The sequence below is a fragment of the Thalassophryne amazonica genome, chromosome 5 (assembly GCF_902500255.1).
Source record: "Thalassophryne amazonica chromosome 5, fThaAma1.1, whole genome shotgun sequence".
NCBI lineage: Eukaryota > Metazoa > Chordata > Actinopteri > Batrachoidiformes > Batrachoididae > Thalassophryne > Thalassophryne amazonica.
In genome coordinates this window covers 65,436,809-65,462,038 of record NC_047107.1, presented here as the reverse complement: position 1 = coordinate 65,462,038, position 25,230 = coordinate 65,436,809, and the positions used below count along the sequence as shown (strand labels likewise).

Below are 25,230 nucleotides of genomic sequence, written 5' to 3'. Positions count from 1 at the left end.
CATGCAGAAGGTGTAGAGTAAACAAAAGCCATTGTACCCAGTTTAGTCCAGGCATATGGAATAGAAAGCAAAGGATAATCTTGAGAATATAAGGAGTAGACCATGACTTCTCTGTACGTGGTCTGTTAGAAAAGTATCGGACTTTTTTATTTTTTGCAAAAACCTGATGGATTTGAATCATGTGTGCTTGCATCAGCCAACCTTGAACCTTTGTGCGCATGCGGGAATTTTTTCACGCCTGTCGATTGCGTCATTTGCTGGTAAGCAGCCTTTGTGTGGGACGTGTGTTGTGCGCTCGGCGGATTTTCATTGCACGGAAAAAGACGGAACGACTGGAGCAGCGCCGCATCAAATTTTGGCAAAAACTGGGCAACAGCCAGGTGGAAACCATTCAGATGATTCAGACGGCTTTCGGTGATGATGCTATGGGCATCACACAGATTAAGGAGCGGTACAACCGGTTTAAAGACGTCCGCACAACGGTGGAGAGCGAGCCACGCTCTGGTCAGCCATCAACATGCTGAAATGATCAGATCATTTCCAAAGTGAACGCTGTGGTGATGCGGGACCGTCGTGTGACTATCCGAAAATTGCAGAAGAGGTGGACATCAGCACTTTTTCGGCACATTCCATTGTGACCGAAGATTTGGCCATGAAAAGAGTGGCTGTGAAATTCGTGCCAAAGCTACTGATGGCGGAGCAAACGCACCTTTGTGTTGAAGTCTCACAGGACATGCTGTGACATGCCCACCTCTTCCACAATTTCTCGGATAGTCACGTGACTGAAAAGTCACCGAAAGCCGTCTGAATCATCCGAATGGTTTCCACCTGGCTGTCGCCCAGTTTCTGGCAAAATTTGATGCGGCACTGCTCCAGTCGTTCCGTCTTTTTCCTTGCAATGAAAATCCGCCGAGCGCATGACATGTCCTCACACAAAGGCTGCTTACCAGAAAATGATGCAATTGACAGGCGTGAAAAAATTCACGCATGCGCACAAAGGTTCAAGGTTGGCTGATGCAAGCACACGTGATTCAAATCCATGAGGTTTTTGCAAAAAATAAAAAGGTCCGATACTTTTCTAACAGACCTCATACAATTAATACGCATATGTACAAAAGCAGTAAACCAAGAATTGCCTTGTATATAAAAGTATACAATGAGTGAGCCTACGGGTGGCCAGGGCAGGTCATCCCACCTGGGAATGTAACTCACAATTGGTGTGTCAAATGTTTACAGTTGGTAATGAACCTCAGAGAAGCCTGGTAAAAAGTGTCAACCATATGAAGACATTGAGCAGAGACATTCATTTACAACAGATTCCCATAATCCAAGGCTGATGAAAAAGCAGCAGCAACAAGTTGCTTATATAATTAAAGGAAAAACAACTTGTTAAATAAATACAGGTTCATATCACTCTTGCTGACCTCTTCTGCCTGACATAATTGTGGATTTTATTTTGCGTTTCTCACTCTGCAGTCGAAAGAATCCTCCTCTGTGCTCAGCTGTGACATATCAGTGGATGACAAGTACATCGTCACGGGTTCGGGGGATAAGAAGGCCACAGTTTACGAGGTCATCTACTGAAAATGTGGAGACAAAGGTGATTTGTCTTTTTCAGCACACCCGGTGTGTTTCTACATGTTTTGGACTTGCGGATGTAGAACTCACAGGAATAAGCTTGATGACGTGTCGCATCTGCTGAGGAGATGGAGAAAAGACATTTTACGTGTACATATCCGGTGTGTGCAGGTTTTGCTTCATTGTAGCTGGAAATAAATTGCAGCCAGAGGATATTAATGGAAGCAGCAAAACTGGATGCTCCTTTCTCCCTGCTGGTTTCTGCTGAGGACTGCACTGGGATCAGTTACAGAGACTTGATCACTGACTGAACCAAAGGAACATTAGACAAAATAACCAGGGAGACATGAGAATGAACACTCAGATGGAGGGGTGATTTTTGAAAGAGCAACAATAGAATAGTGAAGGAGGAGAATGGACCAACTACTGGAGAGAGATCATGGTGATTACAGATTGTCTGCCATTGGAAAATGTGGTTTGGATTTTGTTCCACACAGGTCATCTTTAGGCCTCTGACTTTGACCACATAACCTCGACTGACTCTTATGGTGGTCCTACGCTGTCTGAATCCTGAGAAATGGCTGTACTGTCTCAACTGCCTTTATTAACCACACAGTAGTGTTAGCTGTTCACACACAGGCTTTTTATTTAAATGACCTGTGCTTCATTCCATTCTGAATGTCTCCTTGAACCACATCCAGTTGTCATTTATTTCTGTGATGCATGAATTTTATCTTCATGATACATTGCAAATTTTGATGGGAACAAATGAACTTACACAACCAAATATAATCGCCCTTATGATGTGCAGACTGCACGGCACTGGACATCTTACAGTGAAAATCTGGATGTGTGCAACTCTGACTCCTCTGTGTCACTCTTTTCCTCTTTTGCCTTTAACACCATTTCTCATCATTATCCTTCATTTTCCTGGTTGCAAAGAATACTTGAGGAGAATTTGAAAGAAAAAACATTTATATTCATATTTGTTTTTAATTTATCGTTCTTGCACCTTCTCATTTTCTGCTTTAGTTTAGTCTATTTCCCTGCTCATTTTTTTGTTCACACAGCTGCAATTCTGAAGTCTGCAGGACGTCGAGAAGTTGAGACCAAACTAAAACACAAGTACTAATCAGTTGTTGGCTACATGTGTTGTTGTTGTTGTTTCCATTTGCGGAGTGAAGGCTGGTTTTCTTACACGTGGTTCTCGCTGAGCTGACCCGACGAGATTTGCGTCTTTCAACTGAGAAATTGAAACATATTCAGCTAGGTAAAATATCAGAGTGGGAAACTGAATATAGAAGTGTGGGCGCATTGTATAAAGGTGTTGAGACACAGGCTGCCACTTAAAACCACATGTAAGCTCAAATTTCTTTCTCCCACGTAAATGTCACATGTTGACTGAACATCAGAAAATCTATATTTTCAGGTTCAAACTAATTAATTTGTGGACTTTTTTCTTAGTTATGTGCCGGGGTTTGAGGTTGTGGTAATTCAACAGTAAACTCTTGGTTTTAATTTGAAGTGGAAAAGAATAATGTCTTTGTTGGTATAAACTGACCCCTGTCCTCCCTTTGACTCCTTAAAACATGCTGCATGGATAGTCTTGTTTCACAAATGGGGACCAACTAAAGCAGTTGTCTTGACACTTTAAAAAAATTATTTCTTTCTATTTTATCAAGTTTAAGACTCAACACTTTCCTCAGATATGTTCACAAAAGAAATTGTGTCTTACCAAATTGCCTTTTCCAGATTTGTCACTTTTTGCCGCTCCTGTTCTTGAAACTGGACCATGCGTAGAAAAACTTTAAAATGGAAGCTTTGCTATTTCAGTCAGTATTACAGATAAGACTTGCATGACTGCAATACTACAAAACTACAAATATTTTTACTTAGAAATGGTATAAAAGCTGCAAGTGTATGTCAGCTGCAGGCAAGAATCTGTCTGTTTCAGCCATTTAAAGTAATCAGTTTCATAACGTTGTGCTTAGTTTTTAAATCTATTTTTGTGGAATGTTTGTAAAAATGTATATATTTGTTTTTTTTTTGTTTGTTTTTTTTGTCCTTACAGTACATGCTTTAGAAGAACCTGTTTTGTACATCTTTTACACTGAAAGAATCATATAATCAGAAGAAATACTAAATGGTCTTAACTGCTAGCTAATCTGAAATGATTGAAATGTGTAGATAATAAATGTGTTTTTGTAATTGGGATCTTTTTTTATTATTTATTTATTTATTTATTTACTTTAATAGCTGTGAAAGAATCCTGCAAGGTGAGAGAAGTGGAAATTGTGTTTTGGCAAAATTTAGATGAAGAAGAATTCATAACATCTTATCTTTTTTTAACACACAAAGCACATATATGACTGAAATTCTAAAATGCACTGCAATAATGGTCACCGGCTCATCACTTTGTGTTGATGAAGCTCTGAAATAAAATTAACCTCCTGAAATATGACCAGAAATCACCAGAACACCATTCTTATTAAAAACTAAATGGTGTAAATACATACAGCCTATTTCCCAGGTGACAAGTGGTATTTTTTGCTTAAGCTTTGGTCCCACCAAATAATAAGGCCATGAATAATGAGCCACATATTGATTTGTACGTATATGAACATTGCACAAACAATTAAAAAGCACTGCGAGTGATTGCGTCAGCACACACAGCGCAGCTCATCTGAACAATTATAACAAGATGGTAAATCTATCATAACCATTTTTACAGCTGCTCATAAAAAGGCGTGAAAATGCAGCTGTTTTATCAAGCCATTACAATATAAACATTACAAATAATTACCTTTTAGGCTGTTCTATGTTCTCTACCTCATGAAGCGCACGAGGGAGAGGAAAGAAAAGCTGCAGATGAAACGGTCCTCTGTGATTCAGAAGCAATTACAGGTGTTTTCAACAGCCAAACTGAGTGAACATGACTAATCCGCTACAAAACAATTATTTTATATATACATAAACTGGAGATCTTCTGCCTGTATTTGCGCTTGAAAAACTCAGGCTTTCATGGATACTGATCATGATTACAATTACCTGTTGATATAACCTGTTTGAAATAACATCATTATTTTATTTTTTTTTGAAACCTTGCTACTAGCCCTAATTGCCCCATCCCAACTTCTTTTTTTTTTAAGAACGTATTGCATCCTAGACTGGAAACCACCCAGGCGGACCTGTGTCTATAGAATTTTTTTTATTATTTATTTTTTGCGGGGGGGGGGGGGGGGGGGGGACGGACAGATTTGGTATTAATGTAGTAGCATTGCTCATATACAGCAGTAAAACAGAGCAGCTGTTCAAACGAACTGTGGTACATAACCAGTCCAATCCCCGGCTTAATGCTAACATCCACAACAAACAGGCCAGTTCTCTGTTTCACATGTTAACTGTAAATCTGATTAATTACTGTGAATATATAATTCCCTTTCAATCCACAGCTCTTGCTACAGAGTGAGTATATACACACACACACACACACAGATTGCTGTACAGTGATTATGTGGCAATTACAGCAGTCACAGTGACAACATGAAAACTGATCCTTGGAGAAAAATGGGAAAACATCACCCCAAGTTTTCAGGCTATAAGGAGATTTCTGAGCTCTGAATCACAGCGGTCTCTTTTGATCATCACCACTGCTGCGTCTCTCTGATACATAGATGGATTATTTCCCCTAAATCTCCCAAATCCCTAATCCTATTTATCTTAACGCCACACAAAAAAGGTGCTCTCCTCCCACTGCTCAGCTTGTATGCAGCGTGGATGTGAGTTAACTTATTTTTCTGCGTTCAGCTGGACCAGTTCAGCACATCACACTGACATTTTAGGTCATGCTTTCTTTGAAAAAACTCTGATTTAGCGTTTAAGGCTACGTGTGAAGGTAGAATTTAGGTGTAAGCTGCGTACAGAAATGTAACGCTTCAGTTATGTGGCCCAATCCAGACAAATGCAGAAATATAGAACAGTGACTGTGTGGAAAAGTGTTTGTTTTACTAATTCATCTCATTTCAATTCATCATTGTTCCAAGAAGCAAAATCTTATTACTTAGTGCATCCTAAGAGTTGTACAAATAATTCAATGATGTTGTTTTTTTATTATATTAAACTTAAAGGTGTCGTAGCTTCTGATTTTATTATTATTATTATTCTTTCGGCTGCTTCCGTTTGGAGCGCCACAGCAGATCAGTTGTTTCCATCTCACCCTTTTTTCTGTAACATCCTGTCACACCAACTACCTGCATGTCCTCCCTCAGCACATCCATAAACCTCCTCTTTGTCCTCCCTCTTCTACTCTTTCTGATTTCTTTTTAATTTGAAATTTAAGTTTCTTCAGCACCACTATAATTTTATTACTTCGTATTCAAATAAAGGATTCACTATCTTATCTCATTATGATCCAAATTCTCCTTGCATGGATAGAGTTTAAGATTTTGTCCCATGTGGGTCAAAATACAGTGACAAGACACAAAGACAAATTTTCTTTGGCAATGTCATACATGATGTGGGGCTTTTTCTGACCCTTGAACAGCAAACTTGAATAATGTCAAGTCTGGAGCCAAAGAAAAATTGTCGACCTTCAGCTGCTACTGAAAGTGCCAAAAAAATTATATACATTTGAAATGGAAAGAAACCACGGACACAACTAGGTAATATAGCCAACCTGATAGCCCATTGAGAAGAACTCAGGACGAACTCTTGTCCACTTCATAAGCCAGCACATCAGTGACAGTGCTGAGGAAAGGCATTATTTTTATTTTATTTTGTTTTATTTATTTATTTATTTATTTTTGGTTACAAGAAGAAACCTCAAGTAGACCAGATTCAGTGGGGTGATCATCTGCTGTGGCCATACTAACATGAAGTAAGAAGTACCTATGTAGGCCTGAGGCTCATTGGCCCCAGTGCTTATCCCGGATAATGTGGGGTGAAATGGATGAGAGACTAGGACTCTCCCTGTAAGGGACACCAGTCTAAAGTAGGCTACTTTCCTGTTGTGACCTAGTTACAGCTGGGTAAACAGGGACAATGCAGATTAGTTGTCTTGTCCAAGGACACAGGTCTACATATTGCTGGCCCAACTCCTTACACCAGTGAGCTACCTCCTCATTGGGATAAGGAGTTATCCCAGTGTGGTCATACTAACAAGATGAAACAAAATTAACAACACAAGATTGACAGAACATACAACAGAAATGTTGCAACAAAACAGCCATCTATAAATCGTTGTTCATAATGATGTAATTAAATAGACAAGGTTTGGAGTTCCTGTGTAATAGACTGCATTAGTGAGTTGGTGATTGTACTGATGCAAGATCAGTCATTGAAGTAGGAGACTTCCCATGACCCATGTTGAACCAGTTGGGCCTCTGATCTCTCCCTAAAGCCCCTTTCACACCGGGGTCAACTAAAAATTGCGTATGGTGGCGTACCGTCTGTGTTGGGTTATACAGTTCTACGCCAAGTTTAAGCAGCTCTACGCCGAGTTTTTGCTCCCTACGCAGCAGTATGGTTAGCTCTACCCGAGGAAGATGCATAGAGCACAGGATGCAGACAGCACACAGTTTTTAAGCAGGCCTGCACAACACGGCGCTACTGTACACATACAGAAACTGAGTGCGTGCATCCAGAGTGAATCAGCTAGAGGAGAACAGGTGATCCACGTAGTTCGCAGCGCCTCTGTGTGCTTACAACAGGTGATCTAACTGGTGGACGTGTTTTTGCTCAGAACAGGAAATGGAACCTCAACTCAGAAATCCAAAGAACAGAAACAGCAGGTCCTGGGGAAAAAAGCAGACACAGCTCGCTCTCTCTCTCTCTCTCTCTTTAGAATGCAAACAAGAAATGGGATGTTTAAGTATACTTGGGAGTTTAAATGGCAATATTTTCTACTTTTTTTGAACACACAACAGACTCTGAACTTTGAAATCTGTTTCATGCAGACAGACTTTCATTCACACACAGAGTAAAGGGGCTTTACCTGTTCATTTCAGTTCAATGCACCAGCACAGTTTGAGGAACACTGTATCCACATAAAGCCTGATTTGGAAAACGACATCTGAAAATTCTTTTAATTCCTTGTTGTGGCTGGAAATGTAGTGTTTTAAAACAAGTCCCTCGGTGGTTTTTCAGCTCCAGGTGCATTTTATCAGAGGATGCCGGTGTCGCGCTCTGATCGCATCTGGTCAGACAGAAGCACTGTGATGATTTAAACTTTTAAAGCGCCAATTGACCACGATCAGCTCTGATCACACCTGAATAAGCACTGTGACTCTTTAAAGCACTGTCGCTGCCAGTGTCATCATCAGACGGCCTGATCAATGGGGTATGTGATGACTTTTAAAGCGCCACTGGTGTGATCAGGTCTGATCACACCTGATTGCAATTGACTGGCACTTTAAAAGTTGAAATCATCACAGTGCTTCAATATTCAGGTCAACACAGACCTGATCAGGTCTGATCAGATCAGCAGACCTGATCAGAAAGCAACCGGCGCTTTAAAAGTTTAGAGTCACTGCACTTCATTCATTCACGGCAGTGTTTACCACAGCCAGACCCATTAGCATTCAATGAAAATGATCCAAGACAAAAAAATAATAATAATAATGTTAAATTACTCTATTTCTGACCCACGCCACACCGTGCAATACTGACCTGAACCACTTGGTGGAAACGGGGCTGTCGGCATATGCTGGTCATCAAGGTGTGACAGCTGCATTAATTTATGCCAGCGTTTTTAATAACTGGTTTGACAGGGCCTAAAGCAACCATACACTACTATAAGCAAGTCCAGGAATGTACCCATGCGCCATCACACACCAGGAATTGCACCAAATGTGCACAATTTTCTAGCGTACTCCATACGCATTTTAGTACAACTGTATGCAAGCCCGGTGTGGAAGGGGCTTAACATGGCCTGCCACGCAGCAAACCACCTTCTCAATATCCAAAAGTATGAATACAGCCTGCATACATATCAACACAGTTCCCGTTCATTCATACACTTAATGTGGCCCAGTTGACCTTGCACCTACACATCTTGTTTCAAGTCATGCCACCAGTCATTTAACACTTCCCAATTCAGTTTTGAAAAGTTCCTCTGCAGTTGACGCATATTTCACTGCAGTCAGTCATCATCATTCAGCCAAATGTCACCCAGGAAGACGCTCCACAACAGCCGAACCTCGCTTACACCGACACATCCATCCCTCATCCACAGCCATCGGTCAGTTCCAAGAAGAAGGGGCTTTTATCACTCAGGTATATGTACTTCCTGATGTGGGATATAACTTCTGTGATTGGACATCTCCATTTGGGTTGCTTTGACTCCCACTGCGTACTGCTGCAAACAGAAATGCAGGGCTAGAATGCAAAGATACTAATGAATACAAGAAGAACACAGCTGCTGCCAGCATGAATAAAACAGATCTTTAATCCATTAGTTGCCGTCTTCACGCCTCTTCCTCTTCTCATCCTCTCTCTATTTCACATCTAATCCCCCCCCCCCACACACACACACACACACACGTGCGTCACCTATTTACTTTCTCTATTTGTCCCTTCAGGGCCCACACCCCTTCCTTCCATACTTCCTCTTTGTTTCCCTCAAGTCCCTGGTTGTCTTTAATGTGGTAAACCAATTTCTCCTCTCCTCCTTTCTCAATCTCAATCTCCCCTGAGCTTCCTTGCTTTCCTGCCGTATTTCTGCCCCACCTTTCACGGGTAGCCCACTGTGCTGTGCAGCTGCACGTGTGCTAATGAGCTTAGAGCTGTCTGACTCCCAAGGTGAGGAGCCGTGCTGAGGTGATCAGCACTGCTGGAAATGCAGGTATCAACCATGAACACCTGCCTGGGCTGAGCGCGGCCCCACACAAGCACATTTCCTCACACAAGAAAGTGATTTCCTCTTTCATTCTCTCTTGCACACATACAAATGCAGAACAAATCTTTGCACTTTGCACAAGCTGGAACCACACACACACACACACACAATAAATATGCCCCCCAACCCTCCTGCACACAGACACAACTGACTGCTGCACAAGGCCGATAGCACAACTCTGTCCTGTCAACATGCAGGATAATCAGCTGCTGGGGATTGTGGGTAAACTGTAATAATCCCCCACATGGAATATGGAACGCACCAGAGAGTTATTCAATATGACGGCGATAAAGGCGCGTAGTTTTGTGCGAGCAAAGCTTTTCCATCTTTAACATGCATCTTCACCCCAAGATTTCTGTCACTCTGAGTTAATGGGGGGGGGGTGAGTCAAGGCAGAAACTGAACAATCCCAAAAATAGACCAAAAGATGCTCTCATCGAGAGTTGTTTGTCTTTCATTCAGGGTGGCCACAGCAGAGCCAGCACTGATCCACACTGGGATTTGACATAAGTTTTACACCGGATGCCCTTACTGATGCTTCCTGAGATCTGACAGGATCAGGCTCAGCAAGGGTACTAACCCCAAAACAGCCTCATCCTGTTGGGGGTTGTGTTTTGTTTAGTTTTATTGTTTTTTTTTTTTTTTTATGTTTTGAAATTTTATTTCCAGAGCAATGCTTTAGCAAGGGTGGTGACCAAGTGGTTAAGTGCACCTGTTTCCAGTGCAGAAGGTTTCTGGTTCAAGGCCATGTAATGTGGAGTTGCATTAGGAAGGGCATCCGGTGTAAAGGTTGTGCCAACTCAATATACAGATCCATCTTGCATCTGCCGTGATGACCCTGAATGAAACAAAGGAGAAGCTGAAGGGACTTACTATACTCAACAAAAATATAAACGCAACACTTTTGGTTTTGCTCCCATTTTGTATGAGATGAACTCAAAGATCTAAAACTTTTTCCACATACACAATATCACCATTTCCCTCAAATATTGTTCACAAACCAGTCTAAATCTGTGATAGTGAGCACTTCTCCTTTGCTGAGATAATCCATCCCACCTCACAGGTGTGCCATACCAAGATGCTGATTAGACACCATGATTAGTGCACAGGTGTGCCTTAGACTGCCCACAATAAAAGGCCACTCTGAAAGGTGCAGTTTTATCACACAGCACAATGCCACAGATGTCGCAAGATTTGAGGGAGCGTGCAATTGGCATGCTGACAGCAGGAATGTCAACCAGAGCTGTTGCTCGTGTATTGAATGTTCATTTCTCTACCATAAGCCGTCTCCAAAGGCGTTTCAGAGAATTTGGCAGTACATCCGACCAGCCTCACAACCGCAGACCACGTGTAACCACACCAGCCCAGGACGTCCACATCCAGCATGTTCACCTCCAAGATCGTCTGAGACCAGCCACCCGGACAGCTGCTGAAACAATCGGTTTGCATAACCAAAGAATTTCTGCACAAACTGTCAGAAACCGTCTCAGGGAAGCTCATCTGCATGCTCGTCATTCTCATCGGGGTCTCGACCTGACTCCAGTTCGTCGTCGTAACTGACTTGAGTGGGCAAATGCTCACATTCTCTGGCGTTTGGCACGTTGGAGAGGTGTTCTCTTCACGGATGAATCCCAGTTCACACTGTCCAGGGCAGATGGCAGACAGCGTGTGTGGCGTCGTGTGGGTGAGCGGTTTTCTGATGTCAATGTTGTGGATCGAGTGGCCCATGGTGGCGGTGGGGTTATGGTATGGGCAGGCGTCTGTTATGGACGAAGAACACAGGTGCATTTTATTGATGACATTTTGAATGCACAGAGATACCGTGATGAGATCCTGAGGCCCATTGTTGTGCCATACATCCAAGAACATCACCTCATGTTGCAGCAGGATAATGCACGGCCCCATGTTGCAAGGATCTGTACACAATTCTTGGAAACTGAAGTTCTTGCATGGCCGGCATACTCACCGGACATGTCACCCATTGAGCATGTTTGGGATGCTCTGGACCGGCGTATATGACAGCGTGTACCAGTTCCTGCCAATATCCAGCAACTTCGCACAGCCATTGAAGAGGAGTGGACCAACATTCCACAGGCCACAAATGACAACCTGATCAACTCTATGCGAAGGAGATGTGTTGCACTGCATGAGGCAAATGGTGGTCACACCAGATACTGACTGGTATCCCCCCCCAAATAAAACAAAACTGCACCTTTCAGAGTGGCCTTTTATTGTGGGCAGTCTAAGGCACACCTGTGCACTAATCATGGTGTCTAATCAGCATCTTGGTATGGCACACCTGTGAGGTGGGGTGGATTATCTCAGCAAAGGAGAAGTGCTCACTATCACAGATTTAGACTGGTTTGTGAACAATATTTGAGGGAAATGGTGATATTGTGTATGTGGAAAAAGTTTTAGATCTTTGCGCTCATCTCATACAAAATGGGAGCAAAACCAAAAGTGTTGCGTTTATATTTTTGTTGAGTGTATTTATAGAGGAAAGGCTTTAATGCAATAAACCAGACCAAATCTAAGGTTATGCTTTCCTGTGAACTATAGCTGAAATTTGACTTTTTTTTTTAAGAAAATCTCTCTTTGTGTGACTCCATCATAAAGTTATATAACTGGTGGTGCAACAGACAGTGTCTCCAACCATATGCATCTTGTTGGGTTCCTTTACTAGTGTCCTTGGTGGTTTACACCACTGTTCCTGGGAAGAAAATACTTCCGCTCTGACAGTTGTGGTCCAACTATCAAATTACAGCTTGCCAACCAATAGGACTTTATTCCATTTGATTGTGTTCATTAGTGTCAAACTGATTCCAGAAAGAGCCAAGAGGGTTCAGGTTTTCACCACAACCTCCACCAGGTGATTTCACTGATATCACTTTGAGCAGATGGAATCAATTAATCATTGAAATCATCTTGTGGAGCTTGTGGTTACCAAGAAAACCTGAACCAACTTAGCTCTTTCTGGCATGAGTTGAGGACCTCTGCTATCATTGCCCTAAGAAGTACCCGCCGCCCCCCCAAATGTCTTGAAGTAGGCTTACGGTGGAAATATAGTTGTTTTTAACAAGATGCGCATGATGGCTACCTTACATGTTCTGTGTACGTTTGGTGCAGTGATTGTGCAGCAATATACACATGGACGGTGAGGACAGCATCAACATCAGCAGCAATGAAGAATGGAAAATTTTATGTGAGACCAAGTCCACAATTTCCCACATTTGTATGATGTGTCGTTGCCATTGCAGCAACAAATATGGTGGTCAGAACAACTGCAAGAGGTCAATAAAATGTCAAAGTTCTTGTTTCCAGGATATAAAACTGAAAGTTCTACATGGTATGAGTACCTTGGTGCCGCTCTCATGCAATCCTCCGGTAGCACTCGTACTCCATCGGCAAGTCTGTGTACAATTATACTCACGATGCAGTGGTTATTTATGCAAATGCATATTTAAAAAACAGGAATATTTCGGCCCCTACTGCATAAGGTGACCATGCTGCCACCATGTGGTCAGGATGTAATATGCAAAAAACACAAATTCAATTTAATTTATTCTTATTTATACAGCGTTAAATCACAACAAAGTTGCCTCAAGGCGCTTCACACAAGTAAGGTCTAACCTTACCAACCCCCAGAGCAAGCACACAGGCAGCAGTGGTAAGGAAAAACTCCCCCTGATGATTTGAGGAAGAAACCTCAAGCAGACCAGACTCAACACATCGACAGTAAAAAGTAAGTCCCTTCGGCTGCTCCCTTGTTTGCACTCGGGGTCGCCACAGCAAATCCAAGGTGGATCTGCATGTTGATTTGGCACAGGTTTTACGCTGGATGCCCTTCCTGACGCAGCTCCACATTACATGGAGAAATGTGGCAGGGGTGGGATTTGAACCCAGAACCTTCCGAACTGAAACCAAGCGCATTAACCACTTGGCCACTCATCACATCGACAGTGATGATGAAAAATATCACTTCTTAAAGTCAGCAGTTGAATAAGTACTTCATGCATTTATCATTTCAATGTGTTTTGTTGTTACATAATGAATGTGTCCCTTTGAAGCAGAATACACTCTAAAATTCAAATGTTACATTTACGTAATTCAATTATGTCAACCGGCCCCACAAAACGTGGCTGTTTAAATTAGAAGTATAATATGCAGTTGACTGTAACAATGTTACAGTTTGCTTTTTGAATTTAAACAACCAAGTTTTGTTGGATTGCTTGAGACAACACGATCAACTAAATACAACCTTTAATTTTTTTAGACTGTATAACATGCCATTTGTGTGCATGGTATGTTTAATTTGCTCATAGCAACAACTCATTCGAGTTTTAGTATTTTAGAGAGTGACAACTGCTTATCATATGGAATATTGTGTGATATTTATCACACCTGTTTTAAAGCTTACAATATGTTGCCACATATAAGACGTGTGACTTCTGTTGAGTTTTAATTATCAGTTCATTTGCACAAATGCAAAGTGCAGTGTACCATAAATACAATGCGTTCTGTGTCTATAAAAAAAATACACTTTGTAAATGAATCCATGGGGAAAAGTTAATCTATGAATATTTTTATCCATCCATCCATTTTCTAAACCTGTTGATTATCTATGAATATTTGACAAATTTTAAAGGTGAATTCCACAAAAAAAAAACCTATGACTCTAACTCATTCTGTCATTTTTCTTCATGATGAATTTATAGTCAGTCCACAAGGCAATTTTTAAGAGGAAAACTCTTATAACTGTGTTAGACTGTTGTCCTGTCTCAGGTATACCCTGCCTCTCACCCCTAAGACTCTTGGGATAAGCTCCAGTGCCCCCATGACCCTTAATTGGAATCAGCGGGTATAGAAAGTGAATCAATGAAGGAAATAAGCTCTTGTGAGTCCTTGTGCCTGTTAATCTCTCACCATTATTCTTTTAAATTTAACATTGCAACAGCACACACATTCACACAGAGCAGCACACCAATATTCCATAATTATTCCAGAGGAAACAGCGAGCAGAGGATACAAATCCTAAATGCTGTGGGTTTTCCCCAGAGCCCGGATTTCAAGGGTTTTTGTTCAGTTAAATATGCGTGTGGCTACGTCGCTAATCTGATGGTTAATCTCACTAACTCTTTTTATGGGATTGCACACTGCAGCCAGGATTACTGCACCATAGATCACAGCCTGATTTCCATAATCCTCTGCTTCTTATAAAACTCTGAGCCGCCTCCTTTCCTTCATACTGAAGCATCAATGGTTTATTTCACTTTGTCTTGTGTATAGTTATTCAGCATGCATTGTTTTTCAGTGCCTTCACCAAGATTCAAATGTAACAACACAAATCAAGTCTTTTTTTTTAAATCATTATTATTAAAGTAATCACCCAGGTTCACCACCAAATTCTGAATGAATCTGGTTATTTTCAGAAGAATCTGGCAAAATGGACAGAAAAATAGCAAGACGTTACACAGCTGATATTTTTGCTTCTTAGTCTAAATGACTTGTAATACCCAGGGCCGTATGTAGGAATGTGAAAGGGGGGGTTCAAATCCTTGAGTTGGGGGTCCAGTGGGCCGCAGGGCCCCCGGTGGGGTTGAGGGGCAATGCCCTCGTGGGGGGCTCAGGGGAGCGAAGCCCCCCGAAGCAGAAGCTTTTTGAGGATTTCGAGGGGTAAAAAGCTACATAAATTTCATTTGAAACCCAAAATGTATCATTTTAGGAAATACATTTGTATATACAAATAGTCCTTGCTTGGGATTGGATCAGTTTCCATAAGAACCACCCAGGAAGAACCAAGATAACATTAATGCAAACTTTATACCTGCCTGTCGGTTGCGAATGACACAACCGACAGGCGTGAAAGAACTCATGCATGCGCACGAAGGTTCAAGCTTGGCTGATGCAAGTGCACATGATTCAAATCCATATAGTTTTTTCAAAAAATAAAAAGGTTGGATAGTTTTCTAACAGACCTCGTATTTAGCAGTAGTAATATTCACGTTTACATTATGAATATGTACGTATATGTACGTTATGTATTAAAATAGCGGTATTTAATTTGGCGACCTTGTTTAACTTGCGAAATTCACATAATAAATCCCACGCAAATATTTGCGCCTTTACAGTATTTGCAACAGGAAGGAGAAGCTCCCTTTATTTCTCAGCTTATACATACAAACATGTTTTTACAAACCAGACAAGTGTAATTGTGTGTCTACATGGGTATTTACAAGCCTACTAATCTGTTTGATATCAGAGGAGGATAGGGACCAGGGAGCAAAAATTCTCAACCCCCATGGGAAAAGTTTATCTAGCAGTTTCCCCTTTCATCACTTAAGGGATTACTCTGGCAGAGGAAATTGAAACTTGAGGGTGTGTGATAATAGCTGTGTAACAGTTAGTGCTTGTTGCTTATTATCAATGAAAAGAAAATACATAACGTTGATATCCCGATCAGAAAAAAATCAGCAGAATTCTCGGGGGGGGGTTCGGTTGAACCCCCTCTATATACGGGCATGAATTACCCTGTAGAATGTGAACCACTGACATGTTATGATGCTGCTGTGGAAACACAAATCAATATAATGCCTTTCAGAGCCTCACTTGTGCAAAAACAGACATTTGGGATTCATACAGGATCTAAAATGTGAATGGTGAGGATCCCATTATGCAACACAATGTTTCACATAATTATTCAACTGGTTGAGCAAAAGAAAAATAACTTCATAATAATTTTAAATATTATCATTATTATTATTATTAATAATTTGTTATTTATTAAGAAAATCAAAGAGAAAAAAATGTGAAGATTTGCTCCTGTTCTATTATTTCCACCTGCGAGGTGATGTTTGCACCTGTGCCTGTTGATTGGTTTCTCAGCTTTTCACTGAGAGTACTCAAAAAATAATCATCTGACATCACAAAAAGTGAGAAAAGAAGAAATATCCAAATTTTAGCTTGGAGGTTTAAAAAGATATGTTCAGAAGGGCAGCATGGGGAGGTAGTGGCTTAAAGTGCATTGGTTTAATCCCCCTGACCAGACAGGAAAACGAGTGTGGAGAAGCTTCAACAAGCACTATTATGACATCATAAGGGCTCTCTTGTGCACACTCATAAACTCCAGGTGTGCAGTTGAGCACTTTGAATGGCACTAACCTGAGGCCTCTTTATCTCTGACTTTTTAAGTGGACTGAATTCCAAAACCTAAAGTAATGATTGCTGATGTTTTAAGTAAACACACACACACACACACGATGTGCTGACAAAGGCTGCACAGTCAATTTATTTATTTATTTATCCAGAAATTTCAGGAACCCATATGTTAAATGTGAGCTGTACTCCAGAGAATCCACATTCATAGGACCTGATATTTACCCCAAAAAAGCTTTTTGAATGCCCTAGGTTAAGTAGTTTGATTGTAGGGGTGTAACAATAAACTGTGAAACAGAGAAACTACAATATTTTACAAATATCGAACTGTGTGGTGTGTACTGCCAGATTACAAGTGATGTTATTCCACCTTGTAATTTTGTGCGAGTCTTTTGATTTGTGCTTGTATGAGGACACCTGACAGTAATGAACTGAGATTTGAACAGTACAGAGACTTTGCAACTGTGATTTGTACCAAACCATGAAGTAGGTGGACCACTGCACCCCTGTTTTGTAGATACTCACATTTTTAAATTAGGAAACGGAAAATTTCCTGTATATTCGTTTTGTAAATTTTTTGTCAATTGTGTCTGTAGCATGGCCCAAGCAGAGGGTCACCCCTTTGAGTCTGGTCTACTTGATGTTTCTTCCTCAAATCATCAGAGGGGGTTTTTTCTTACCACTGTCACCTGTGTTTGCTCTGGGGGTTGGTAAGGTTAGACCTTACTTGTGTGAAGCACCTTGAGGCAACTTTGTTGTGATTTGGTGCGATATGAAATAAATTGAAATAAATTTAATTTAAGTGGCTCTTTAAAATGACGTTAGTAAAAAGGCTAAAATTATCATCATCCTGTAAAACACTTCAAATCACAAGACACTTTGTGTCTTGTGATTTGAAGTTTTTTTTTTTTTTTTTATAAATTTGGAAAGAAACACCCAGTGTTCAGGGTAACTAGGTAACAGTACTTGAGGGCATAAATACCAATACATTATCAGCTATAGCAGTCTAAGATTTCACCCCAATGACCTTGATCATCACATAAATGATTGAACTCTAGCTGACTTGGCCAGGGCAATTCTGGAATTCAGCTAAGTGTGTGCTATTTGGTGCAAATCAGGTTAAAACCAAATTTTCTGACCTTGACCTTTGCCAAAATAATAATTTTAAAGATAATTTCAGGGCCATCCTTCACTGGCACACCAAGTCTAGTAGAAATTTGCAAAAGGACAGATTATTGGCCTTTGGCAAATCTGACCTTCATATGCAATTTTGGAACTAATAGTTTGATGCAAATTAGAGTGAAAAACATGCATTTTGACCTTCACAGGACAAATCTTTTCACATTTGTTGAAAAGTGGTGAAAGGACCTGGGAGGAGTAAGTGAACAAACATAAATCAAATTTTTGACCTTTGACACTCAATGACCTTGACTTTTGCCAAAACAACCCATTTTAGGGCAGTTCTGGGGTCAGCCTACATGTAAAGTATAAAGTGGTGCGAACACACACACACACACGGGTTTCTTAAACTGTAGTATGATGAGTAGTTATGATAAAAAAAATGGTAATAATACAAAAAAATACACAAAACTACATTTTGTCCACTTGTGAAGCAAGTGTATGCGTATGTTGTGTGCAACATGGCTAGGGTGCTTTTTTTTAATCTGTTGTCCCTCTGCACTCTCCTCCATTTTCTGCTTCGAAGGTCTGCAGGAACCCAGTCATGTGGAGCGACACTTTGGATGAGAGAGAGAGAGAGCGTGTGTGTGTGTGTGTGTGTGTGTGTGTGTGTGTGTGTGTGTGTGTGTGTGTGTGTGTGTGTGTGTGTGTGTGTGTGTGTGTGTGTGTGTGTGTGTGTGAAAGTAGAGGCAGCTGTTGATGATGGTGCTTTAACTGTATAACGGCGTGTTCAGCTCCATCTCTTTGTGTTTGTGTGGTTGTGGACGGTGTGTTACTATCACTTCCGTGCAATAATCAGCTTCTGCCTCCCTCCTGAACTGGCTTCACCTCTGTCCTCTGCCACCTTCCTTCCCCTCTGCTCATGTCTTCGTTTTTCGGACTCCCCCCCAATTTCTCGTGTGCCCAGATGCTGTTGATGAACACGGGCCTCAATGGTTTCAGCCTCTGCCCTTCCTGAGCGTTCTACGAGCTCCATTGGCCTCTCGCTCTCTACTAAGCATCATCTGTTTCACACTCCATTACTGCCGTACACCATATCACTCCATCTGTCTGTCTCTCTCTCTCCTCAGCCATTTCCTTTGTGTTTTTGCTCCTCTAATCCTTTTGCTCCCTTTTTCATGTCCTCATTCTGCTGTTTTATTTCCCTCATTGACCCTCTTCTGTGCTGATATTCAGCTGAGTTGATTGAGAACTCCTGACTGTACGCTGTATTGACTGTATTAGCTTAGCTGTCATTTTGATGGCTTCCCACTGAGGCGCCGGAATTAAAACTCTAATTGGCCTTGTGATGACTTTCGGGTAATGACATTCTGCAGGACTACATATTGCTCTTACTTCAAACTTGGAGTGATAATCCTGCATGTAGTTATACCATGAACCCTAAATGCTTGTCAAAGCTACGCTACCTAGCTAGCAAGTTAACATCAATATTGATTTTATCCTTCAGGAGTAATTTTTGACCATATGATTAGGGCTTTCCCCTCTCAGCCAGGCAGCATTGCACTATTTTGCTGTCACCTGCCAGCCAATTTGTTCTGAACAGCAAGAATATTCAAACCCTTTTATGGATAATTATTAAGGTGAAATGTAATCAGTAGTAGCTGATAGCTGAATAGAGGATCTTTGGGTACCACTGGAATAACTTTGTGTCAAACAAGTAGTTATTTAGGGAGAGAACACTGAAAAAAAGAGAATGTTTGAACCAACTTAAAAAAGTGTTACAATTTGTAAAAAAAAACCTGAATGAATGAAGTTGTTTGAACTTAAGTTTGTAAGTTAGAGTTGATTTAACTTTCAAACTTAAGTTCAAACAACTTTTCATAAGCTAAGACAGGAGTATGTAATTCATGCACTTGAATCAAAGTTTTTTGTGGTGTTGCCAGTTTTTCTTAAGTTTCTGAATTCTTTTTCAGATAATTTTCACAGAACATTGGTTGTCTTTGCTATGCACAGTTTGTCATTCCTTTTTGGCACTTTTTGCTTTCCAACTGATAAGAAACAGGCATAAAATTGGAACTCAATCCAATTTTGGTGGTGTAGGTAAACCCATAACAGAAAAATGAGAGTGACTGAGACATTGCCCATTGAGGCTTTTCAGGTTTCAAATCCTGTAAAACCTCGGAGAGGTCACCGCGCTGCGAGATCTCAGTAACATTGAGAACTGCATTGATACACTCTGATCTTTACTTTAACCGCTGCACACGGACAACACAATTAACATCGCAACATAAAACTATTTTTATATTGTGCCTAAAACTCTTGTGAATATATTCTCTGGGTTTATAGATGTTGTTGTTGTGTTTATTTTATGTAAACATGCGAGAATCCAGGCTGTCTCTCCGTTATTTTCAACAGGAGCTGCTGTGAGCTACGCTCACTTCCTGATCATGTCGTTCTGGTCGACGACGGCGCCTGGAAGCGCTGCGCGACGTCCCGCTCTGTGGGAAGTCCTTACACCGACAGAAACACCCCATAATCTCTCATCAGCCGTTAAACTTTTCACCGAAAACCAGCTTAATTTCTCGAATAATGTCCACTCGGATATTCCTCACAGGTCCAGAAAAAATTTTGATAAAGCAACGCGTGCCGTCTCGAGCAGCGTGTGAAACAAAGGAATTCAGCCGAGAGGGCGGGACCACATCTCACTCAAGGCCTGCCCACAGGGAAATGACGTCACCGACACGCGTGAAAAAACTCACGCATGCGCACGAGGGTTCAAGCATGATTGGTGTAATCGCACGTCATTCAAATCCATATAGTTTTTTTTTTAATAAAAAGGTAGGATACTTTTCTGATAGACCTCGTATGTAATATGTCTGAAATTTGGTTTGCGCTTATTAAATTTCACGCAGATTAAACGTAGCAGACACAGATTTTTTGTTATAATTGTTTTATCATGCAGCAGTCTCTTATTAATGTGATGAAAAGCATAAAAAAATGACATTTTTGTAGTATAATATTCATTTACAATTGTCATCGTGTGGATTCTCTATGTTGTTTTGACTGCACAGACTCTATACGTGAAAACCCCGAATTGGGATCCACAGCCTCTAGACTGGGTAGTGATTATAAAATAGGTAGTTGACATGTTTTAAGGGTGGTAATAAATTATGCAAAGTTTCTATAATGAGTTGGAATAGTGTGTGAGTCCAGAATGTTTTAGAACCTTAGACCTCAACAGTTTTTAGGAGAACTCAGCCGTTTTATTTCTTGTTAATTACATATTTTTAATGTTAATTTACTGTCAAAGTATTTGTAAATTGTTTAGGTTCTAGTTATCATATACACACACTGTTATTATTATTATTATCATTATCATAATTACCTCCGCCAAGGAGGTTATGTTTTCGGTCGCGTTTGTTTGTCTGTCTGTCAGCAGGATAACTCAAAAAGTTTTGAACGGATTTTGAGGACATTTTGTGGATTGGTTGGAAATGACAAGAGGAACAAGTGATTAAATTTTAGTGGTGATCTGGATCACGATTCGGATCCCGATACTAACGCGTTAGCATGTCTATGGCATTTTCAATGTTAAAAGAGGGCATTAAGCAGTTGCAGCTGTCATCACGTTCGGGTGCATTTGTTTTCAAATTGTAATATTTCTTAAATTTATTTTTGTTGAAATTTTGTGGAGTGGTTGGAAATGACAAGAGGAACAAGTGATTAAATTTTAGCGGTGATCCGGATCACTAGCCGGATCCCGATGCTAACGCCTTAGCATGTCTATGGCATTTTCAATGTTAAAAGTTAGCATTAAGCAGTTGCAGCTGTCATCATGTTCGGGTGCATTTATTTTCAAATTGTAATATTTCTTAAATTTATTTTTGTTGAAATTTTGTGGAGTGGTTGGAAATGACAAGAGGAACAAGTGATTAAATTTTAGCGGTGATCCGGATCACTAGCCGGATCCCGATGCTAACACGTTAGCGTGTCTATGGCATTTTCAATGTTAAAAGTTAGCATTAAGCAGTTGCAGCTGTCATCATGTTCGGGTGCATTTGTTTTCAAATTGTAATATTTCTTACATTTATTTTTGTTTATATATTAATAATCTAATGATTATTATATACAATTTTAGAGAAAGAAACAAAAAGAAATAGATCACTGTGCCAAGGAGGGAATCTCTTTAGGGTCAGTGACCCTATGGCCTTGTTTAGAGAAGTGTTTCATAAATGTTAAAAAATTCATATATTTGCAGTTTAGTTGAATAATAAATTGAATTTTGTCTCTTATTTGTTTTTGTCTATAAACACATGCAATATCAATATCAGTGCTCAGATGACAGTAGCTTCTGGGAAAGGTGCAGGTTGCAATGAACTGTGATGCCAAGCGCTAAGGATACATGCTATCCAGTTACTACCGAGCAAACATCATTGTTAGACTTTTTTAGGTTCAATGATTCCACGGCGTGTAGATGTTATGGCGTCAGTGACCCCATGGCCTTGGCGGAGGTTTGCACTCTATGAGTGCTTCTAGTTATTATTTTTATTTTTTTATTACTTCTATTTTGCCATTTGATTTTTAAATAGACCACAATGGAAATAAGTGTTTTCACTTTCTTGTGTCATCCATGTATTTTTATTGTATTTGCAATTGTATTGTAAATATAATTTAGTAAGTTCAAGTACATAGATCTTACTAAATAAAATCACAGGCACGCTTTTAATATACAGGTGATTTACCGCCCCCTGCTGGCATGGCGTGTGAGTCCAGAATGTAATTATCAACATCCATTGCTAATATATGTAGTTTTTCCAAAAGTATTAGTCCTATCAATGTTCTGTTTTGGCATTGTTTATCCTTGACCCAAAATACATAAGCATACCAAACGGAAAATGTCAGCTCTCCCCAGTTTGTCCGTAATTGAAGTTGGTGGAGGTAATAAAAAATTGTCAAACATGCAGAGACAGAACTGTTGCAGCAAAGCAACCATATACATATAGAGTCCAGTTATCAAAACAAACAACGGCTCAGAAGACAGGTAAAGAGTAAATGGTCCCAGTAAAATGGACTACAATTGGTGAGCCAGTATTTGTACAGATTTCAGATCAGTCATTAAAGACTATGTACATTCCCCAGTTTGCATTCAGATGATGGTCCCCATGGACCCATAGGATCTCAACAGTTCCCATGCAGACCCCACATGTCCCAGTCCTGGAAAGATCATGGATGGATGGAACCCAGAAACACCAGATCAATCCAAAAAGCAAGTTTGTTTGGCTTATGTAACATACCATATACCTGTCTGTCACCTGCCGGGCCAGTCTGGGATGGTTGCAAGAAATAATCTTATCATCCCATGCATCATGAGAATTAGGAACATGTGCAGTTGAAGTTACATGTAGTATGTTTGTCAGTTTCTATCATTTCCAAAGTCTAGGTTTGGTGGCCACCATTGTTATAACTATTAAAAAAAATGTCATTAATTAATCAATAAACATAATGAATTATTGTAATTATCAAAGGCATATTTAAACATACAGATATGCACGCAACATTTCTCCTTTTGCAATACCTGGTGCAGAAATGTTTGGGTTTTGTCATCTTGGTGCTGTCAGGTAGTGGTTTCTTGGAGTAAAAGTGGTTAGTTTGCATCAGTAATTTCCCAGAGAGCGTGCAAGACAGGCTGTGACTCACAGCTCTGAGAGGAGATAATTACAGCTTCCTCCTCACCTCGCTTTCTCACTCTCTCGATTTTCCTCTTTTAAAAAAAAAACTGCTCTTCCACTCCAGCTGAGTGATTACCCCTCATTAAAAATCTGAATAAAACATTGTTAGCGCCGATCTTTAGGGTGCTGTCTCCCCGCCTCGCTCTCACCAGCTACTCGTTGGTTAGTACTCAGTGCCAGCACTAAATGAGCGGCCTTAGAGAAATGTTATTCTAATTCCAATTAGTTCTTCAGGCTTGGAAGGGAGCCAAGTCTGGAAATAAAATTACCAACTTACAGCCACACCAGTGAGAAATGAAGGACATCAGAATGAAGCGCAAACAGACGCACGCATGCATGCACTGAAATAATGTGTACACACATTTTGATGAGAGCAAATATATCCACGTTGACATATACTTGCATATAGAGAATATTTTGAGAACAGCAGCATCTAATGGCTTTGGCAACGCTCTCACAGGGATCTGAAGAGCAATTAGGTTCCAAACTACACATTGTAAATCCCCCCTTGTTACTGAGCGTCCGTGTGTGTGTGTGTGTTAGGAGCTGTTTATCTGCCACCAATTACCTTGCCCTGCCACAAGAGACGTACATTGGAGAGAGGGAATCTATAACGTGCACGCACGCACAGCGGCACACGCGCGCACACACACACACACACACACACGATATTATCATGCTGCTGTAGTTTCATTAGCTGAATAGAAAAACAAGGTTGATCCACCTGTAAGTCAGAGGCTGACGGGTCCAGCTCTGTCTGACATGAGAAGCTGGAATAGCCACAGCAAAATCGATTAGTTTTGTCCTATATGGCTGCTCAGTCTGGTTAGCAAGCAAGACACACTCCATTCACGCCACTTCATTAGTTACACCTTGCTGGTACTACCAGGCTGAAGCTCTCTTTGCTTGGGGAACCGCCTTAATTATTCCTCACCTAAATTCAACAAGGTGTTGGAAATGTTCCTTGGAGATTTTGGTCCATGTTACATGAAAGTATCACACAGTTGTCACCCTGTTACCCCATCAATAGCTTGAAGTGTTAGTACAAGGCAGGATGGATCCATGGTTTCATGCTGTACATGCCAATCTCTGTCATCTGAATGTTGCAGCAAAACTCGAGACTCGTCAGTCCAATAAACTTTTTTCCAATCTTCCATTGTCCATTTTTAACAACCCACTGTAAAGGCTGCTATTAGTTGACAGAAGTGGAACCTGGTGTGGTCTTCTGCTGCTGTAGCCTCTCTGCCTCAAAATCCAACATGTTGTATCTCAACCCAGTCTCATGGATTCAGCAGCACAAAATATACATTAGTCTATTGGGTTGTCATATTGTCACAAAAAGTGCAAAATTTTCGTCATGGCAGCACGAATTCATTCTAATTCATTCCGTGATGGCTGCACGTAATTAAAAATGCAGCAGGGGGGGTCAGGGTGGTTATGGTTAGGGGAAGGAGTAGGGTTAGGTTATGGTTAAGGTTAGAGTTGGGGGCAGGAGTAGGGTTAATAATGGTGAGTTAAATACAAACCTGTCACGAAAATTTGAATCATTTCGTGACGGGAGGACGAAAAAAAAAAACCCAGTGAGACTGGGTTCAGAGAAGCTGGTGTGTAATGTTTTGTTAAGGAAAGAGTTTGTAAAGAGTTGTTATTTCAGTTACCGTTGTCTTTGTATCGGCTCAAACCAGTCTGGCCATTATGCTTTGGCTCTGCTATCAATGAGGCAAATGCTCACCACCAATGCTCACTCAATGTTTTTAT

At 40.7% G+C, this 25,230-nt stretch overlaps 1 protein-coding gene across 4 annotated transcripts in view; it reads left to right on the top strand.

Moving 5' to 3' along the window:
* Positions 1 to 2,869, top strand: part of LOC117510663 (transducin-like enhancer protein 1) — a 106,581-nt gene extending 103,712 nt beyond the window's left edge. For all 4 annotated transcript variants that reach the window (XM_034170467.1, XM_034170466.1, XM_034170465.1 and 1 more), the window contains exon 20: positions 1,477 to 2,869. In XM_034170467.1, the coding sequence (XP_034026358.1) occupies positions 1,477 to 1,584 (108 nt within the window). In that variant the 3' untranslated portion in view covers positions 1,585 to 2,869. The remainder of the gene's footprint in view (positions 1 to 1,476) is intronic.
* Positions 2,870 to 25,230: the final 22,361 nt, after the last annotated feature.